The following is a 14646-nucleotide window of genomic DNA, read 5'->3' on the forward strand; positions in this document are numbered from 1 at the left end:
ATTTAATTGGATAATTTACTACAATTTATTGTATGAAAAATGACTACCACAACATGCCTTACTGACATATTTGAATTTAGTTAGTTTGTTTTACCAGATTTTTAAACTGATTTGACAGAAGCGTGGTGGCTATTACAATATCGTCCACTAGGTGTCCTAGTGAGGTTTATTGAACCCCCTCTGTCGTGATCTTGTGGCCGTGTTTATTATGGCATCTTAAATTACAACTCTAGCTGACATTGTGGGAACTCTGAAGTTCTGTTGCACGCTTCAAACTGTTTACATAACAGACCTGAGAGGAAACTGCGAGCAACCATTCAGTTTACCCTAATTCAAACGTGGAGTGACTGATTGACGCTATTTTGTACCTTGACCCCCAGTCCATCGTAAAATAGCTGATAACAACATTCCCTGTGGTGAGGGAAAGCACACAAAAAAAGGCTCACAGTGTTCTTGATTAAGTTCTGACATTGAGCAATGAAATCATATCCGCAGAAACAAGTGAGCTAGAACGAAAGATTTGCATCTGTCCAGTGCAGACAGACATCCTACTGTCAAATGTCATATAAATAAGAGGCACCTTAATAAATTAGAATAAGAACAGTTATATTTAAAGTTAAAAGTTAATTCAGAGATTGAAACTCACATAGGCTTACGGAAGAATTATTGTACAAACCGTCACATATTTTAGGTGTTTTATTCAATTATTTTGATGACTGAAATAAAACACTCTGTGTGTAATAATTCTATTTACTTTATGACTTTTACTTTTTGTGAAGTTCTCGATCATATTCCTTATTGAATTGCAGCGCACTGGCGTATTATGACCTAGAGTAGACGATCGAAGAATCATCTTTGATGAATTATTGCCAACTATTTCATAAGAAGGGCTGTTAAGGAGATGTCTGCTGAGAAGCGCTCGAGCAAGACGGAAGTCCTTAAGAAGAAGAAGAAGAAAAGCACCACTGCTGGTGTACAGGGGGAGGTCTCAGAGCTCAGCCGCCTCACCTGCTCAGGTGTTATGCGCGCAAACGAGAGAGGTCACATTCCTTCAGCCGAACACGGAAACCTGTCCGCGTAAATCATTCACTTTTTACAGGACGGCTGGACAGACAGTGGCGGCGAACCTCTGAAAACCTCTCTTTATTTCTTTGGAGACATTTTTTAAAACATATTTATCTTTGTTGATTTCCGTCAGTCGTCAGGAGAAACACCTGTCCACGCGCAGGTGTCGCATCCGGAGGGGGGGACGAGCCGCGGATTTCTTGGGAAAACATGAACTCTCCGGACCGACATGTGGACTGAGCTCATTTTTGGTGGCCTTTTTGTTCTGCACTGCGCAGGTATGACTGCATGAATCCCACTAACTTTTGTTTTAAAATAGGTTTTGGGGTCTTTAGTCCCATTGGAGCTTTCTTGTTTCCATAAACAATGAAAGGAACCCTTAGGTGAATGGATTCACTCTTTGATGTTTGTAGAAGCAGACTCAGTAAACCCCAACATTAATCTCATCACGTTTTGATCTGATTTGTCAAGTATCCGTTTTGTTTCTATAGATTTAATATATGTATTTAAATCAAGCAGGCTACCATTAAAAGTCATACATTTGTTACAGGCACAGTTATGAATAGTCAACCAAGAACAGCGGGAATTGAAGCGGTCACTGTAAACAGGGCAAATGAAAGGCTTATTTCATTAGTGTTAGTAAGGAGAAGTATTTACAGACAATCCCTTCTGTTTCTATTGGTTGTCTTTGTTTTAATTACTGAATGCATTCTCTAAAAAGTAGATAGAGTGATTCGGATTCGTTTCAGTTCCACTTTCTATAGGCAGCTTGTTTGTGCAATCAATGTTGGGAAAATACATATTTAGTGGAAGAGGTGCAGATTTGCTCATGTAAAGAACAGCGAGACGGTAACATGAAGAAAAGGCTTAACGTTTTAGAAACATTTTAGTTAATGTGTCAGAACATCATCATCCATAAATGTTCCTGCTTTAGGTTACTACTTTAATTGCTGCTTCATCAGCTGTTGTGTTGAATTAAATGCGCTTTATCTAGAAGGACGGGAGCTTTAAATACACGATTACCCTTCCTGTTTAAGAGTTAACCTTTATTAATCTGTGGAGGGGGAAAAATTCATTAAAATGGCTTTGAAGATTTGTACAAGAGCAAACATGAAGGTTTAAATCTCGTATACCTAATAATAAAAAGCTCCATCAAAGTTAAACGGACACCATACAAGTCACGGTAGAAATTTTGAATTGATACCCAGTATGTTGATCTAAACTGCACTGAAATGATCCGCTATATCCCAGAGGAGAGCTGGTTTGCGTGGCCTTTTCCTTCTTGATCTCTTATTTAACCATCTACAACACTTTTTTTTTATTATGATGGTATGAACTATTGAGATCTCAATATAAACATGTAACACACTGCTTATATAGAATAATTTTGGACAGTGCCTTCCTTTAGCAAACATGCTTATAGGTTTGCTAAAGTTTTATGGAATTATGACAAAGGAGGTCAGCTGGTTTCGCTTTGCGTTACAGGAAAGGTGCGTAAAAGCGGCTTGCTAGCAATGCGAAACAATACAAAAGTAAACGCAGTCAGTCAGGTCGTCTCCAAGCCACTTAGAGATAAAACCTGATTTTAAAAAAGCATTACGTTTAAAACGATTTATACTGTGCTGTGCTCAATACTTTATTAATCAGAACCTTTTGAATCTGTTCCTCCTTAGTCTGCTCCTCTCCTCCCAAACCTGTTAATGTCAGCTTCTCATCCGTTAACCTGAGGAATGTGCTGCACTGGTCCCCGGGAAACGACACACCAGATGGCACACACTTTTCAGTGGAATACGTCATGTGAGTTCATACTCAGCAACTAGTGTATCATCAACAAACCGCTCACATGTATGCTTGAAAAGTAGCCTGAATTCTGTTTGACAAAGAGATGAGTTTCTACTTTTTTTTTTTTTTTTGGGGCACCTGCGTCTTTTACAGCTACGGAGACACCACGGAGGTCGGCAAAGGAAAACGGGTGAGGGAAAACTGGCGAGCGGTGCAGCAGTGCACTAATATAGTACGGACTTGGTGCGATCTGAGTGTTGAGACGTGGGCCGAGGAAGAAGGGTACTATGCCAGAGTCCGTGCAACGGGAAGAAAATCCTCTTCAAAATGGGCCGTGACAAAAAACCGATTCGATCCAAAGTGGGACAGTAAGTACAACAGGCTTGACTCCAGCTGATTCTACTGTGCCTTTTACAACGCATGTCAACGTTTTGGCCAAACCTTACGCTTTCTGCAAAGTTAGAGCAAAATGTTTTTTTTTTTTTTTTGGATGAGATAAACTACGAATCATTTTATGTGTGCGTTTAGCTATTATTGGCCCTCCACTGCTTTCTGTGGAAATGGAGGACAACAGCGCAATCATCACTCTGAAGGGGCCAATGCGGTACTCGCCAAACAACGACACGCCACCCCTTAGCATGAAAGCCATCTACCCCCAAATGTTTTACAACCTCTCCGTCTACAACACCCACCGCAAGCTGATGGTGAGTAAAAGCGTTAGTTGAGGTCATGAGTTTGGTGCAGAGAAACTTAGAATGGCAAAAATGATCTCAATGTTTGCCCCAACATACACAATACAATCTTGGGGAAATGTATACAAATAGATTGTTTCAGTGCTGTCTTATTTACTGATTTTAGTCCCAATTTAAATGCCTCTGATTTATTTTTTTTTTTTAAGATGACACAAAGATAACCGAAGTTAATACAAAACTTGCTTTCAAATGAAGATTTTTACTTATTAAGGGGGGTAAGTAATTGCCTTCTTGAGCTTCACATCACAAACTAATGGCCAGACACCTCAGGGTTTTCTGTTAGAGAGCAGAGTTTCACGGTTTACTGAATAATGGCAAGTCATTCAGGTCCCGGAGCAACAGAGCATTTCAAGGCCGACACACTTCCTGCACCGTGATGTTTAACCGTCGCTGTGATGCTTGTTTTCTTGAATGCTGTTTTAGTTTTACACGAGACGTAACAAGATACACACTTTGCAGAAAAATCTGCTTTTATTTCTTCTGACCTCAGAATATTTCCTCAAAAGTCTTGGAGATCTTTAGAATGACCTTTTTGTGTTTTTGATTTAGAAGATCGGCAGTTTTGGCCTGGAGCCACAGATGCCTCTCTTTCTTAATTCAATTCATGAACACTGGGCCTGACTGAGACAAGGCAGGGATGCAGGATTTTAAAGTATTTTCTCTTAGACTGACCATTCCTGGGAAGGTTCATCAGTGTTACATGTTCGTTGGAATCCCAAAGCCTTTAAAACAGCTTTGTAACTCTTTCCAGGCTGATAAATGTTAATGATTTTTATTCTTTTCTGTTGATTTTGAGATCATATTGCCTGCTTTAGGTTGTCAGACAACTTCTGTCCAAGTGGCTATTGAGACTGAACCAAAAATATGGCTAATCTATCTTTTTCTAAAGAGAGTAGTTATATTTTACCAATTGGTCAGGTCTGTTAGGATGGCCTACTTTCTCATTAAGGAAAGAAAACATCATTTGAAAACTGCATTTTGTATTTACTCTGGTTATTTTTGTCTGGAATTTATAAACTGCAAAATGGAACTAAAAATAAGTTACATTTTCTTGATATGAGTGTATCCGTCCTTGATTTGAGCAAGTAAATAAGATTATTTCCCAGTGGAAGGAGTATTTTTAACCCATAAAATTATGGAACACCAAAGTGTTCAAAATTAAATGAATAAATACAACATTATGAAATAATTATCTACTTGAATAGATAAGATATAAATATTCAAAGTGGCAATGAAATTGTGACATAACTGAATGCTTATAAATGTTATGAAATATTTTTAATTCTTCTTTAAAAAAAATTATAAAAATAAAACATTTATTGAATATTAGTGTTTTCACAATAAAATACATTATTACTGAGGCATTATTTAATTTCCGCAGTTTTTATTTCAAAATGTATTTTATTTAAACATATGGATATATTATGCTTTCTGTGACTTAGAAATGAGCTTTAATAAAGGTTTTAGGTTAGATGTTGGCTAGGTTTACCCGAAATATCTGCTGTGTGTGTTGACACATCGCTCGATTAAAGAAATGTTCAGACGTGCTGGGACCGCAGCCCCCGGCTCGCCTTGTCGGCGTCCTGCTGACCTGCTGGCAGACGCCAGAGAGAGAGAACGCCTCTCTACCCGCCCATTCCTTTCAGACTCCCGCTGGCTTTAAGCTAAGCGGGTTGATGCTCGCAATGCCGAGACAGAACGCCTTTCTCCTGACACAGTTCCGTTCCGACTCCTGCTGGCTTTCTGCAATGAGGAATAATTCATATATCAAACTGTTCACTTGGTGCATCACCATTCTCTACAAATAAATTGACTTAAACTTTGCTCAGAAAGTTAGTGTTTAAGTTGGAAAAGGTTTTACTAATAAATTGTTGCACTGTCAATTGAGTGAGCAGCAGGATAGCTGCAGGACCCGGTCCACAGAGAACGGGTCCCTTCAAGGGATGCACCCCTGAATTAGGACCTTCAGGCCTGACTTGAAACTCCATGTTGGATTGCTTTCGTCTGGGTAAAGAAGCAGCCAATCATACCGCTCGCCCCGCCCTGTTTCTCTGGATTGGCAGGCGAAGTGATGAAAAGTGTCATTATAAAATAAAAAGGTCATTGTGAAAAAATGACATTTTGGAAATAAAAACAGCTAAAATTAAATAATACCTAAATAAAATTTAAAAATATCTAAACGATATTTTTATATTATTGTGAAAATATTAATGTGATGTCGATTTTATTATTATGCATATTTTTAAAGAAGATAGACAAATATTTAGTGTTCAGTTATTTCACAATTTCATTGTCACTTTAAATATTTATTTATTCAAGTAGATCATTATTCCATAATGTTTTACTGATTTATTTCATTTCGAACACTTTGGTGTCCCATATGAAATAAGATAATTAGACATACAGCACTTGGAAAAAGATGATGGAGATGAGTTGTGCCTATTTTAAGTGCAAAAATCTTATTCCATTGGAAGATAATCGTATTTACCTGTTCAAATCAATGTAAATACTCTCATTTCAAGAATATGTTACTTATTTTTAGTTCCTCGTTTGCAGTGTTTTTGTTTTCTAATCTGAAACATCTACAACCTCTCAACACACCTGTATTTTTGCAGCACCATTTCCCCCTGGAGACCAGCCAGTACAAATACCAGCTGTTGGACTACAATACAGAATACTGCTTCTTTGCCAAGTCAAAATTCATCTCCATACCAGCACAATGCAAGTCATCCGCCTGGCACTGCATAGTCACACCCCAAGGTACAGCCCTGTGACAAACGTGTCTGTGAAAGACATTCTTTTGCTTTTGGAAAACCTGACGGACAAGAATGCTACTAGACTCGATATAGAAGCCGAAGGGTGATGAGTGTTTTTGCGGATTATGTTTTGCATGCCAGAACTTCTTGTTTAATTTACCTGAATCAAAAAGCATTCCAAATATGTCTGTTACACAATAACTCACTAGTTTCTATAACATTATAGAGCATGAACATTGGAATGTGATTTTTGAATGGATAAATACGGCCAAAGGGGAGAAAAGAAAGGTTCACACAACTAAAGGGCAGAATGCAGAACTGTTTATGTTTACTGCAGCTGCAAATACTGTGGGAATACTGCAGGAAAATGTCCAAGCGAAACAGGCAACCAAACAAATCCTATATATTGCAACTTTTAGATGCATCCCTGGTCCATTACTCCTGAATAAAATGAATGGTTTATCTCCAGCAGATCTTGGTCTTGGTTACCGCTGCTGAAGCAACAACCATTTGTTTCAGGTGTGTTGGAATAGTGATGCATCTAAAGTGCCTTGAAAATGTATTCACCCCCCCTTGGCACTTTGATGTGTCACGACCTGGAATTAAAATTAGATTTTTAGTTTGGACCATTTCATCTACAGAACATGCCCACAACCATTAAGATATATTAATTGTTAAATTGTGAAGCAAACAACAAAATAACGTAAAACTTTAGCGTCCATAACCGTTCACCCTCCCTAAAGTCAGTATTTCGTAGAGCCACCTTTTTGCAGCAATTACAGCTGCAAGGGGCTTTGGATGAGTCCCTATAAGCTCGCCGCATGTTGCCACTGGGATCTTTTCCCATTCCTCAAGACAGAACTGCTCCAGCTCCTTCATGCTGGATGGTTTTCACTTATAAAACAGCGATCTCCAAGTCTAACCACAGATTCTCGATTAGATTGAGGTCAGGACTTTGACTGGGCCGTTCCAACACATTCATATGTTTCCTCTTAAACCGTTTAAGTGTTGCTTTAACGATGTGCTTCGGGTCCTTTTCCTGCTGTAAGGTGAACCTCCATCCCAGCCTCAAAACCTGTGTCAGAGCACTGACACAGGTTCTGCTCAAGATTATCCCTGTGTCTTGCCCCATTCCAGCTCCTGAAGCTGAAAAACATCCCCACAGCATGATGCCGCCATCACCATGTTTCACTGTCGGGGAGTGTGTTTTGGGGGTCATGGGATGTGTGGGATTTGCGCTAGACATCGCGTAATCTCATCTGACCAGTACACCTTCTTCCATATATTTGGGCATACTCAAAATGCCCCTTCTTATTTTCACCATGAAGCCCAGCTGTGCGGAGTTTACATCTTATTGTGCTCCTACGGACCGATCCTCCAATCTCTGCTTTGGAGCTCTGCAGCTCCTTCAGGGTTACTTTGGTCTTTGTCCTGTTTGATTAATGTCCTTTCTTGCCCAGTCTGTGAGTTTTGGGTGGGCAGCCCTTCCCTGGCAGGTTCGTTGTGGTACCATGCTGTACCAAGTGTAACAATCACAGAAGGCCAATATAATTTACAGCAACAAAGTATAGCCTATAAGGTAAACTATATCAAAGCCACATTTTCTTGTCTTTTAATAAACTAAGTTACAAACTTAACAACACGAACCTGACAAAACAGAAGGGAAGAAAACATGGAAGTCTACTGCTTTTGTAAACCTACCTTGTCCATGAGTAACCTCTGCAGTGACTGGCCCTCTCTTGCTTCACCATCCATAATCTTATCACTCTCCAGCATCTTTATTACATCTGGCTGACTAGCCAAGAGCACGAAAGCCTCCAGGTGCTGTTGTGACTGACAATTTTTGATTCATTGTAGTGTGGAAAAACCTCTTTCGCAGGCTACCTGTGTTACAGACAGTGTGAGCAGAAACTTGTATTGCAAGCCTTATGATGCTGTATACATCTGTAAGGAGGTCATATTACATCAGAGCAAAATGGTCATTGCAATTTTGTTAATTGTCTCCATTTTACCTTCAACATCCTGTGGTCCTTCCTTTGTTTCATTGGCTGCATATTCCACCATTACAGAAGTATTTGACCTCTCTGTCCTGCCAGGCTGATGAGCTCACTCTGTCAATTGTCAACTGGTTTCATTGTTTTCAAACTGCAGCAGACACTCACTCAGTTGTGAGAAAGATGGTTCTGCGAATCTGAAACGATAACCTGTTACCTGGTTGCAACCAAACTTTTTAGGGGCTTTTTAGACCCAGAATGTTTTGGAGGGATGACATACCAAGGTCTAGGGATCCGTTAAAATTAGTTGATGAGCTTTTACAGTGGTGTCTGGGTTTCCTTCGTGGACTTGTTACCATGGCAACCCAATCGTGGATGAGCGGAGGAGAATGCATGGATGAATGCCTACAGAACTGAGAGACCTACTTTACGTTTTGTTGACTGTGATCCATTTCTCTCCCCAGACCCTGTGATTGAGCAGCTGCAGCAGGTGGTTGTGGGGATTGTTGTTCCAGCTCTTTGCATCTGTATAATTGTGGTGGTCAGCTACCTTCTCTACAACTACCTTGCTGGGAAGGAACAGAGAATGCCATTTAGATTGGTAATTTGGATATATTATCATGCACACAAAGGCATCTCCACAATTAACCTGCTTGTGAAATTTCATGATGCTATGGTTTTACTTTTCTTTTTTTTTCTCCTCCAGAATCAACTCTCCTTTCACCCAAATCCTCTTGTGTTCCTTCCTGATAACACGAAACTTCAGGTAACCACAATCATTCCTGATAAGCCACCTCCGCCCTGTGAGAACCCTTCAGTCCCTGCGCAACCCCGATCCATACCCAACCCACGTGAGCATGAAGGACCCATGGATGACTCATCAGTTGTCTATGTAGGGGCTTTAAAATGTGCAGGTGATTGCAATAAAAGAGATGTTAACGATGATCACTCTGGGTACAAGCCCCAAGCCCAAAGATTTGGGCAATCACTTGTGCTGGAGCCTCCTCAGACAGAGATTAGCACCTTGCAGACCCAACCACAGTCACAGAGAAACCTTGCCTTACAGTGGCCAGTGCAATCTAATCACAGATCAGTCAGCCATGAGCAAACTAAAGAGAATGATGCACAGTCTTCAGCTTTGCGTTTTGACAAAAGCCCCAAAACAGGCCAATTCACTGTCCATCTAAACCCACCATTACTGAAAGAGGAAGCAAAGAGGGAAGAGCCGGAGGGAGGTGAGCAGAAACTAAATCCGTGTGAGAACATTCCCCTCCTTCCTCCTTATGCCTCCCAGAACATCCCAACTATGCCTAGTGCCTCTTCACTACAGCCTAATAACTTATCAGACGACTACGGCGTTCTGGCTCAGCCTGCGGCGCAGAAAGCAGAGGCAGGTAACGTTAAGGGTGAGACGATGGAGGGAGCTTGGTGTAGTAACTGGGACCCTGAGACCGTACCACTGGTGCAGCCCTGCACGAGGATGGGCTTTAATAATGAAGAAAGGCCTTATGGCCCGCAGCCTTTAGAGAAAGGAGCAGAGGACAAGAGAGCAGGGAATTGCGACGAGTCGTACGTGACGAGAAGTCAGCTGAAGTTGGAAAGTGTAATTCTCAGGCAGAACAGCGAGATGGAGGCAGGGCCACAGGTAGAGGAGGAAGCCGGGTCTGAAGTAGATGACCCTTTCAGCAAATGGAACTTGAAGTTGTCTGAATTGTTCTAAAAGACCATCAGTTTTACTGTTTTACTTTGACCGTTATGAAATCCTGGGCCACACTTCAGGGGCTAGAACCCAGGGCCATAAGCTCATGATGTCCCTTAAATATGTCCGTGCTTAAATATAGTAGACTTTTTTTATTTCCAGACTTGGTGAATTCCCAGAGAACCTCAAACTCAAATTACGACGAGGTGTTTACATTAATTTGGTCCTTGCGTAAATAAACGTTGTTGGTAGTTTAACTTTGCCACTCCATTTCGTTTTGCTTGAACGAGGTGCGATCAAGTGATTGTGTTACGACGTCACATGAAGCCAAGGCAGAGCTGCTCTGTCTCGGGTCCTTTTTAGCTATGTCTAGAAACGATGCCATATTTACGAGAAGGGTTTTAACGAAGTATGAAAGACAAAGATCAATTTAGAAGCAAAAATGTGCAGGTCGGAGGTTCAAAACAGGTTCTTCAATTGCTGCTGCTTTTGGTTCTTGTTCGCCATTACGTAAATAACAAGCAATGGCAAACGAAGCAAAGACTTGTGAGGAAACATCTTTCGACTCTGAAGGGCATTTTGTTCTGGCATTGTTTTCAAAGAAACAGCGCCATGACTTGGGCTTCGTATCTGTAAGTGTGTACAGCACTGGAAGCATGTAACTATAAAAGCAAGAATGTGTTAGGCCTTAACCAACAGGAAAAGCTGACTTTATATGTGCCAGTTATTATAGGACCAGTGTGATATATGCTACACTTTTCCTGTACATTGTTGTGTACAGAAAAGCTTAACCTGGTTATTTATGACTGTATTTATATCTATGTATTTATAGGTTTCAGAAGCAGAATCACGTGTACGTTGTTTTGATTAATTTGCAGAGTTGATTCCAGTTAAAGCATGTTTATCTCACTCACATTTAAATTGACTTTGAATAATTGGTGACGTTCAGGAGAAAGCAGGAGTTTTCTCTGAGAGTGTTCACTATTTCTAGATGAATATTAAGCACTTTATAAAATGTAACTTATATTTAATCATGAAGTTGTGTGCGACCCATATGTCCACTCTTTTTTTTTTTTTTTTTTTTCTCCCCAAAGTATGTTCTTTTTGATTTCCTTTCCTAACAGAGCGATCAGGTTCTTGTTATCAGTATTAACCCCAATGTCATGCCTTGATTTTCTTGTTTCGTCCAAAGCTTGTTTGATTGTTTGGAAACAGGATATGCGTGCGAGGGGAATTTTTCTTCGTCTCACTACAAGTTGACAGACTTCTTTACCTGTTCCTCATTCCATCACAGAAAGCAGGTTAATTTAAGTAGTATCGTTAGATACAGTATAGTAAATGCTTTCACTTTTGAGCTTTAATACCGAAGACGACCTATGAAGAGCCAGTTTGAGCCATAGATTCATGAAGGAATTTTTTATTTAACTACATGACTGTTGTTTCTCATGTTATGCCTCTGTTTCTTTTCTTAATAAGCCGTTTAAAATCTTTGTGTTATAGACAGAAAATTTAACAGACTTTTCTTTGTCCTTCAATGAAAATGTGATCTAAGGGAGGATTCAAGTGGACTGCCTTTACTTTTAACTGTTTTATGTCAAAGAAAGGAAAACTCTGATTGATTTAGTTTCTGTTGTCTGTTTTTACAGAGCTCAGGATGATAAATTGTATGCTTTGCGTGCAGTTAAACTCTCGGAATGAAATGAGTAGAGAGAAATTAAAATAAATAATCTGAATGCATTACATGGCAACTTTTTTTCCTAGCCTGCCTCCATATTTGTAAAGATATATTCAAACATTTAAATAAATGTTTACACGTTAGCCCTGTATTTTCTTACCTGGTGTTGGTTTTGACAAGTCTTGAAAGGAGATTGGACAGAGACCCCTGCTGGTCAAAGTACACGCCCGCCATGATTGTGTATGTGCATGTAAAAAAATACCATCACTGTAAGTGTATGTTAAAAAAAATAAATAAAAATAAAGCCCTGCAGATTTTACCTTTTTTATACATTTCTTTTTTTCAGAGGTGTGATCAAATCAAGCTTTTCATTTGTATGTCAAAGATGAAAGGTTGCCTAAAAATATGTAGGTGCATCTCAGTAATTTAGAATGGCCTCTAAAAGTTAATTTATTTCACCAACTACATTGTTTTCCTGAAATGTTGACTGTGACTGTAGGGAATCTCCACCCCAAAAAATCTTAAAGGTCCCTTCCTATGCAGTCCCCTTATTAAGTTATACCTCGTTAGGGCATTCTTTGACCACCTCTTTTCCTCCTACTCAACTCTCTGCTGACATGTTTGGATACGGCACCCTGTGAACAGCAAGCTATTAAAAAAACAGCCTATTTTGTCTTGTACTCACTTCTTGGAAGGTGTCAGTGACTGCTGGGAAAAAGTCAAATCAACAGTCCTTTGTAAAAAAAAAAAAAAAAAAAAAAAATTATTGTACTAAAAACTCACTAGTGTAATATTATAAGGTACCACATTTTTTTTTATCTTCATTAGCTATAAGACTTGTATTCTATGTTTTTCAACAAAATAAGAGCTTAAATAAAGGTTTGTCATATCCCTCTATTGTGAAACCTACAACAGAAGTTTTACTTTCTGGATTAATTTACTGATATAAATCTTTTGATGACATTCCAATTCAATCTCCGCCGTGTGAAAAAAGGATTTGTGCAATGCTAGTTCACTACCCTGGTTGGACATAAAGACTGTGCTGCACGAGGTCCAATAGCGAAGAGTCATTGCTCATCATATTACCTTTAAATAAGTGTTTCCAAACTTTTATTTGATGGTGTGTGTGCTAGCATCAGAAATGTGCAGCCCATTTTCTTAGAAATACAAGCCATTAGAAGTTATTCATGCATGGCAACTTTACAAAACAAAGACAAAAGAGCTCACAGAGAACAGGGATAAAGAGATATAAAGGGGATAAATTAGTATTTTGGCTGGTTGCAACGGCTGGAATCTAATCAACATGCTATAAATCGGTTCAACTCTGAAATGCATTGGAGCATATTAGGTTTACAGGTCAGGTTCAGGAAGCTAAACAACAATGTGTATCTTTTACCAGAGGATATTTGTGCAGTACTGCAGCAGGCTTAAACTGATGGCAGCCGGACCTTCACTCAGTTTCTGTCGATACGTTTTGACACCTAACCAGGAGTCTTTGTCCATTCTGGAGGCTGGAGTTTGGTAGCTGCTGTGTCCAAGCACATGGCGGCCTGTCCTACGAGGAGCATTCCGAGTCAGATTCAAGTAAACGACCGGCCTATCCCGCCCCTGGGTTCGTGCGGCCTATTGTTTGCTTGATCACCTGAATCCTGGTCGGCCTGCTTGTGCAATTTCTCGGAAATGAGTTACAGATGCTGGGAAGCAAAAGCCGCAAGCCTCCCCTTTGGTACAGTGTCGCTTTCTTTTGACAAAGATGGTTTCCTTCACCTCTCTTTCTAACCACCTGTATAAAATCTGGACATCATAGTTGTCAAAAGTGTTTTCCTTTGCTGTTGAGGTGCAAAGTGGACTGCTGAATATTGCCCCGAGCTGCTGGCCCTCCCGTGCTGGACCATGCTTTGCTGCCGTTGTTGTTTAGTTTCGCCAAAGCAGATGTCAGAACAATCCTGGCAGTGAAGGACGTTATACACAAACTTTGTGTATGACGTCCTGTTCTTGGGACGAGTTTTAGTCTGAGAGCATTTTAAGGTGCTTCTCCTCAGTTTCTCAGAAACTCCACATATGGAACGACACTGTTTTAGCCTCTCTCTCTTTTTCTCATCTGTGTTTGAAGCTGTGCTGTTATCTCTGCCAGTTTTGTTGGCCGACTTCACAAAGGCCCAGTTTGGACAAACACATTGAAGTGATTTCCGTGACGTACTTTCTGTTTCTCCTCGGCCTCGGTGGGAATTTTGTCCGCTCAATAACTCAGAGTTCTGATACCAGACGTTTCTATTCCAACCCCTTTTCCAAAAAATCTAATAGAAATACTTGGCCCACATATTTTTTTTCCTAATTGGGAAAAATATGTCTTTATACTTACCACAAAAAACAAAATGCGGACAAAATAAAGCACAGGTTGCATCATGTTTGGGTATTTATAATATATTTTTACTAAAAGATGATAAATACGCTATTTTCACAATAACTGTTCACCTTAAGAGTTTGAATTTTTACTCTGGACTTTTTTAAATCTTGTGCTTGCAACCCAGCTTCCTTGCTAATGCTAATGTATAAAAAAACAAATATCTCTTTAAGAAAGAGAATTAATTCTTAAAATAATACTAAATAGAATACAAATGCTCAAGGAAAAAAAATAAGTTGCTAAATAGGAGTTCAGTGTATGACAAGTCAGTTCATTGTTTAATGTTTAGATTGGATCTTTAAAGCTGGTTCCAAAAGCTATTTATTTTTCCTTGTCAAAAGAAAGATTGTTTCAAAAATCCAAGAGGGATTTATTTATTCAACATTTCAAATATCTACAACATCATCCTTTCTGCATCAATTAGGTTAATTATTCTCATTAAGGTTGCAAATATTTCTTAAAGTGAAAATGTAAATATCTAAAATACAATTCCTATTGACTGATTTTCAGATTCTGCTT

General features: G+C 39.5%; 1 protein-coding gene across 2 annotated transcripts; it reads left to right on the forward strand.

The window, feature by feature from the left end:
* The first annotated feature begins 994 nt into the window (after nucleotides 1–994).
* il20ra (interleukin 20 receptor, alpha) lies at nucleotides 995–12042 on the forward strand. 2 transcript variants are annotated; one of them, XM_012854483.3, is made up of 8 exons: nucleotides 995–1099; nucleotides 1199–1343; nucleotides 2739–2862; nucleotides 3001–3215; nucleotides 3376–3551; nucleotides 6215–6359; nucleotides 8814–8950; nucleotides 9056–12042. In XM_012854483.3, exons 2-8 carry the CDS (start codon nucleotides 1295–1297, stop codon nucleotides 10067–10069), a joined length of 1860 nt encoding a protein of 619 aa, XP_012709937.2. In that variant the 5' UTR covers nucleotides 995–1099; nucleotides 1199–1294; the 3' UTR covers nucleotides 10070–12042. The 2 variants fall into 2 exon arrangements, with proteins under 2 accessions (XP_012709937.2, XP_036003459.1); XM_036147566.1 differs by having other exon boundaries at nucleotides 1024–1343.
* Nucleotides 12043–14646: the final 2604 nt, after the last annotated feature.

The sequence above is a fragment of the Fundulus heteroclitus genome, chromosome 15 (assembly GCF_011125445.2).
Source record: "Fundulus heteroclitus isolate FHET01 chromosome 15, MU-UCD_Fhet_4.1, whole genome shotgun sequence".
Lineage (NCBI taxonomy): Eukaryota > Metazoa > Chordata > Actinopteri > Cyprinodontiformes > Fundulidae > Fundulus > Fundulus heteroclitus.

Bases quoted from the DNA above. Each gene is read 5' to 3' on its own strand.
- il20ra (XM_012854483.3), top strand. From the start codon at position 1,295: ATGTGGACTGAGCTCATTTTTGGTGGCCTTTTTGTTCTGCACTGCGCA. The intron at 3,216-3,375 runs GTAAGTACAACA...GTGTGCGTTTAG, and splicing joins ATTCGATCCAAAGTGGGACA to CTATTATTGGCCCTCCACTG. The intron at 6,360-8,813 runs GTACAGCCCTGT...TTCTCTCCCCAG, and splicing joins CTGCATAGTCACACCCCAAG to ACCCTGTGATTGAGCAGCTG.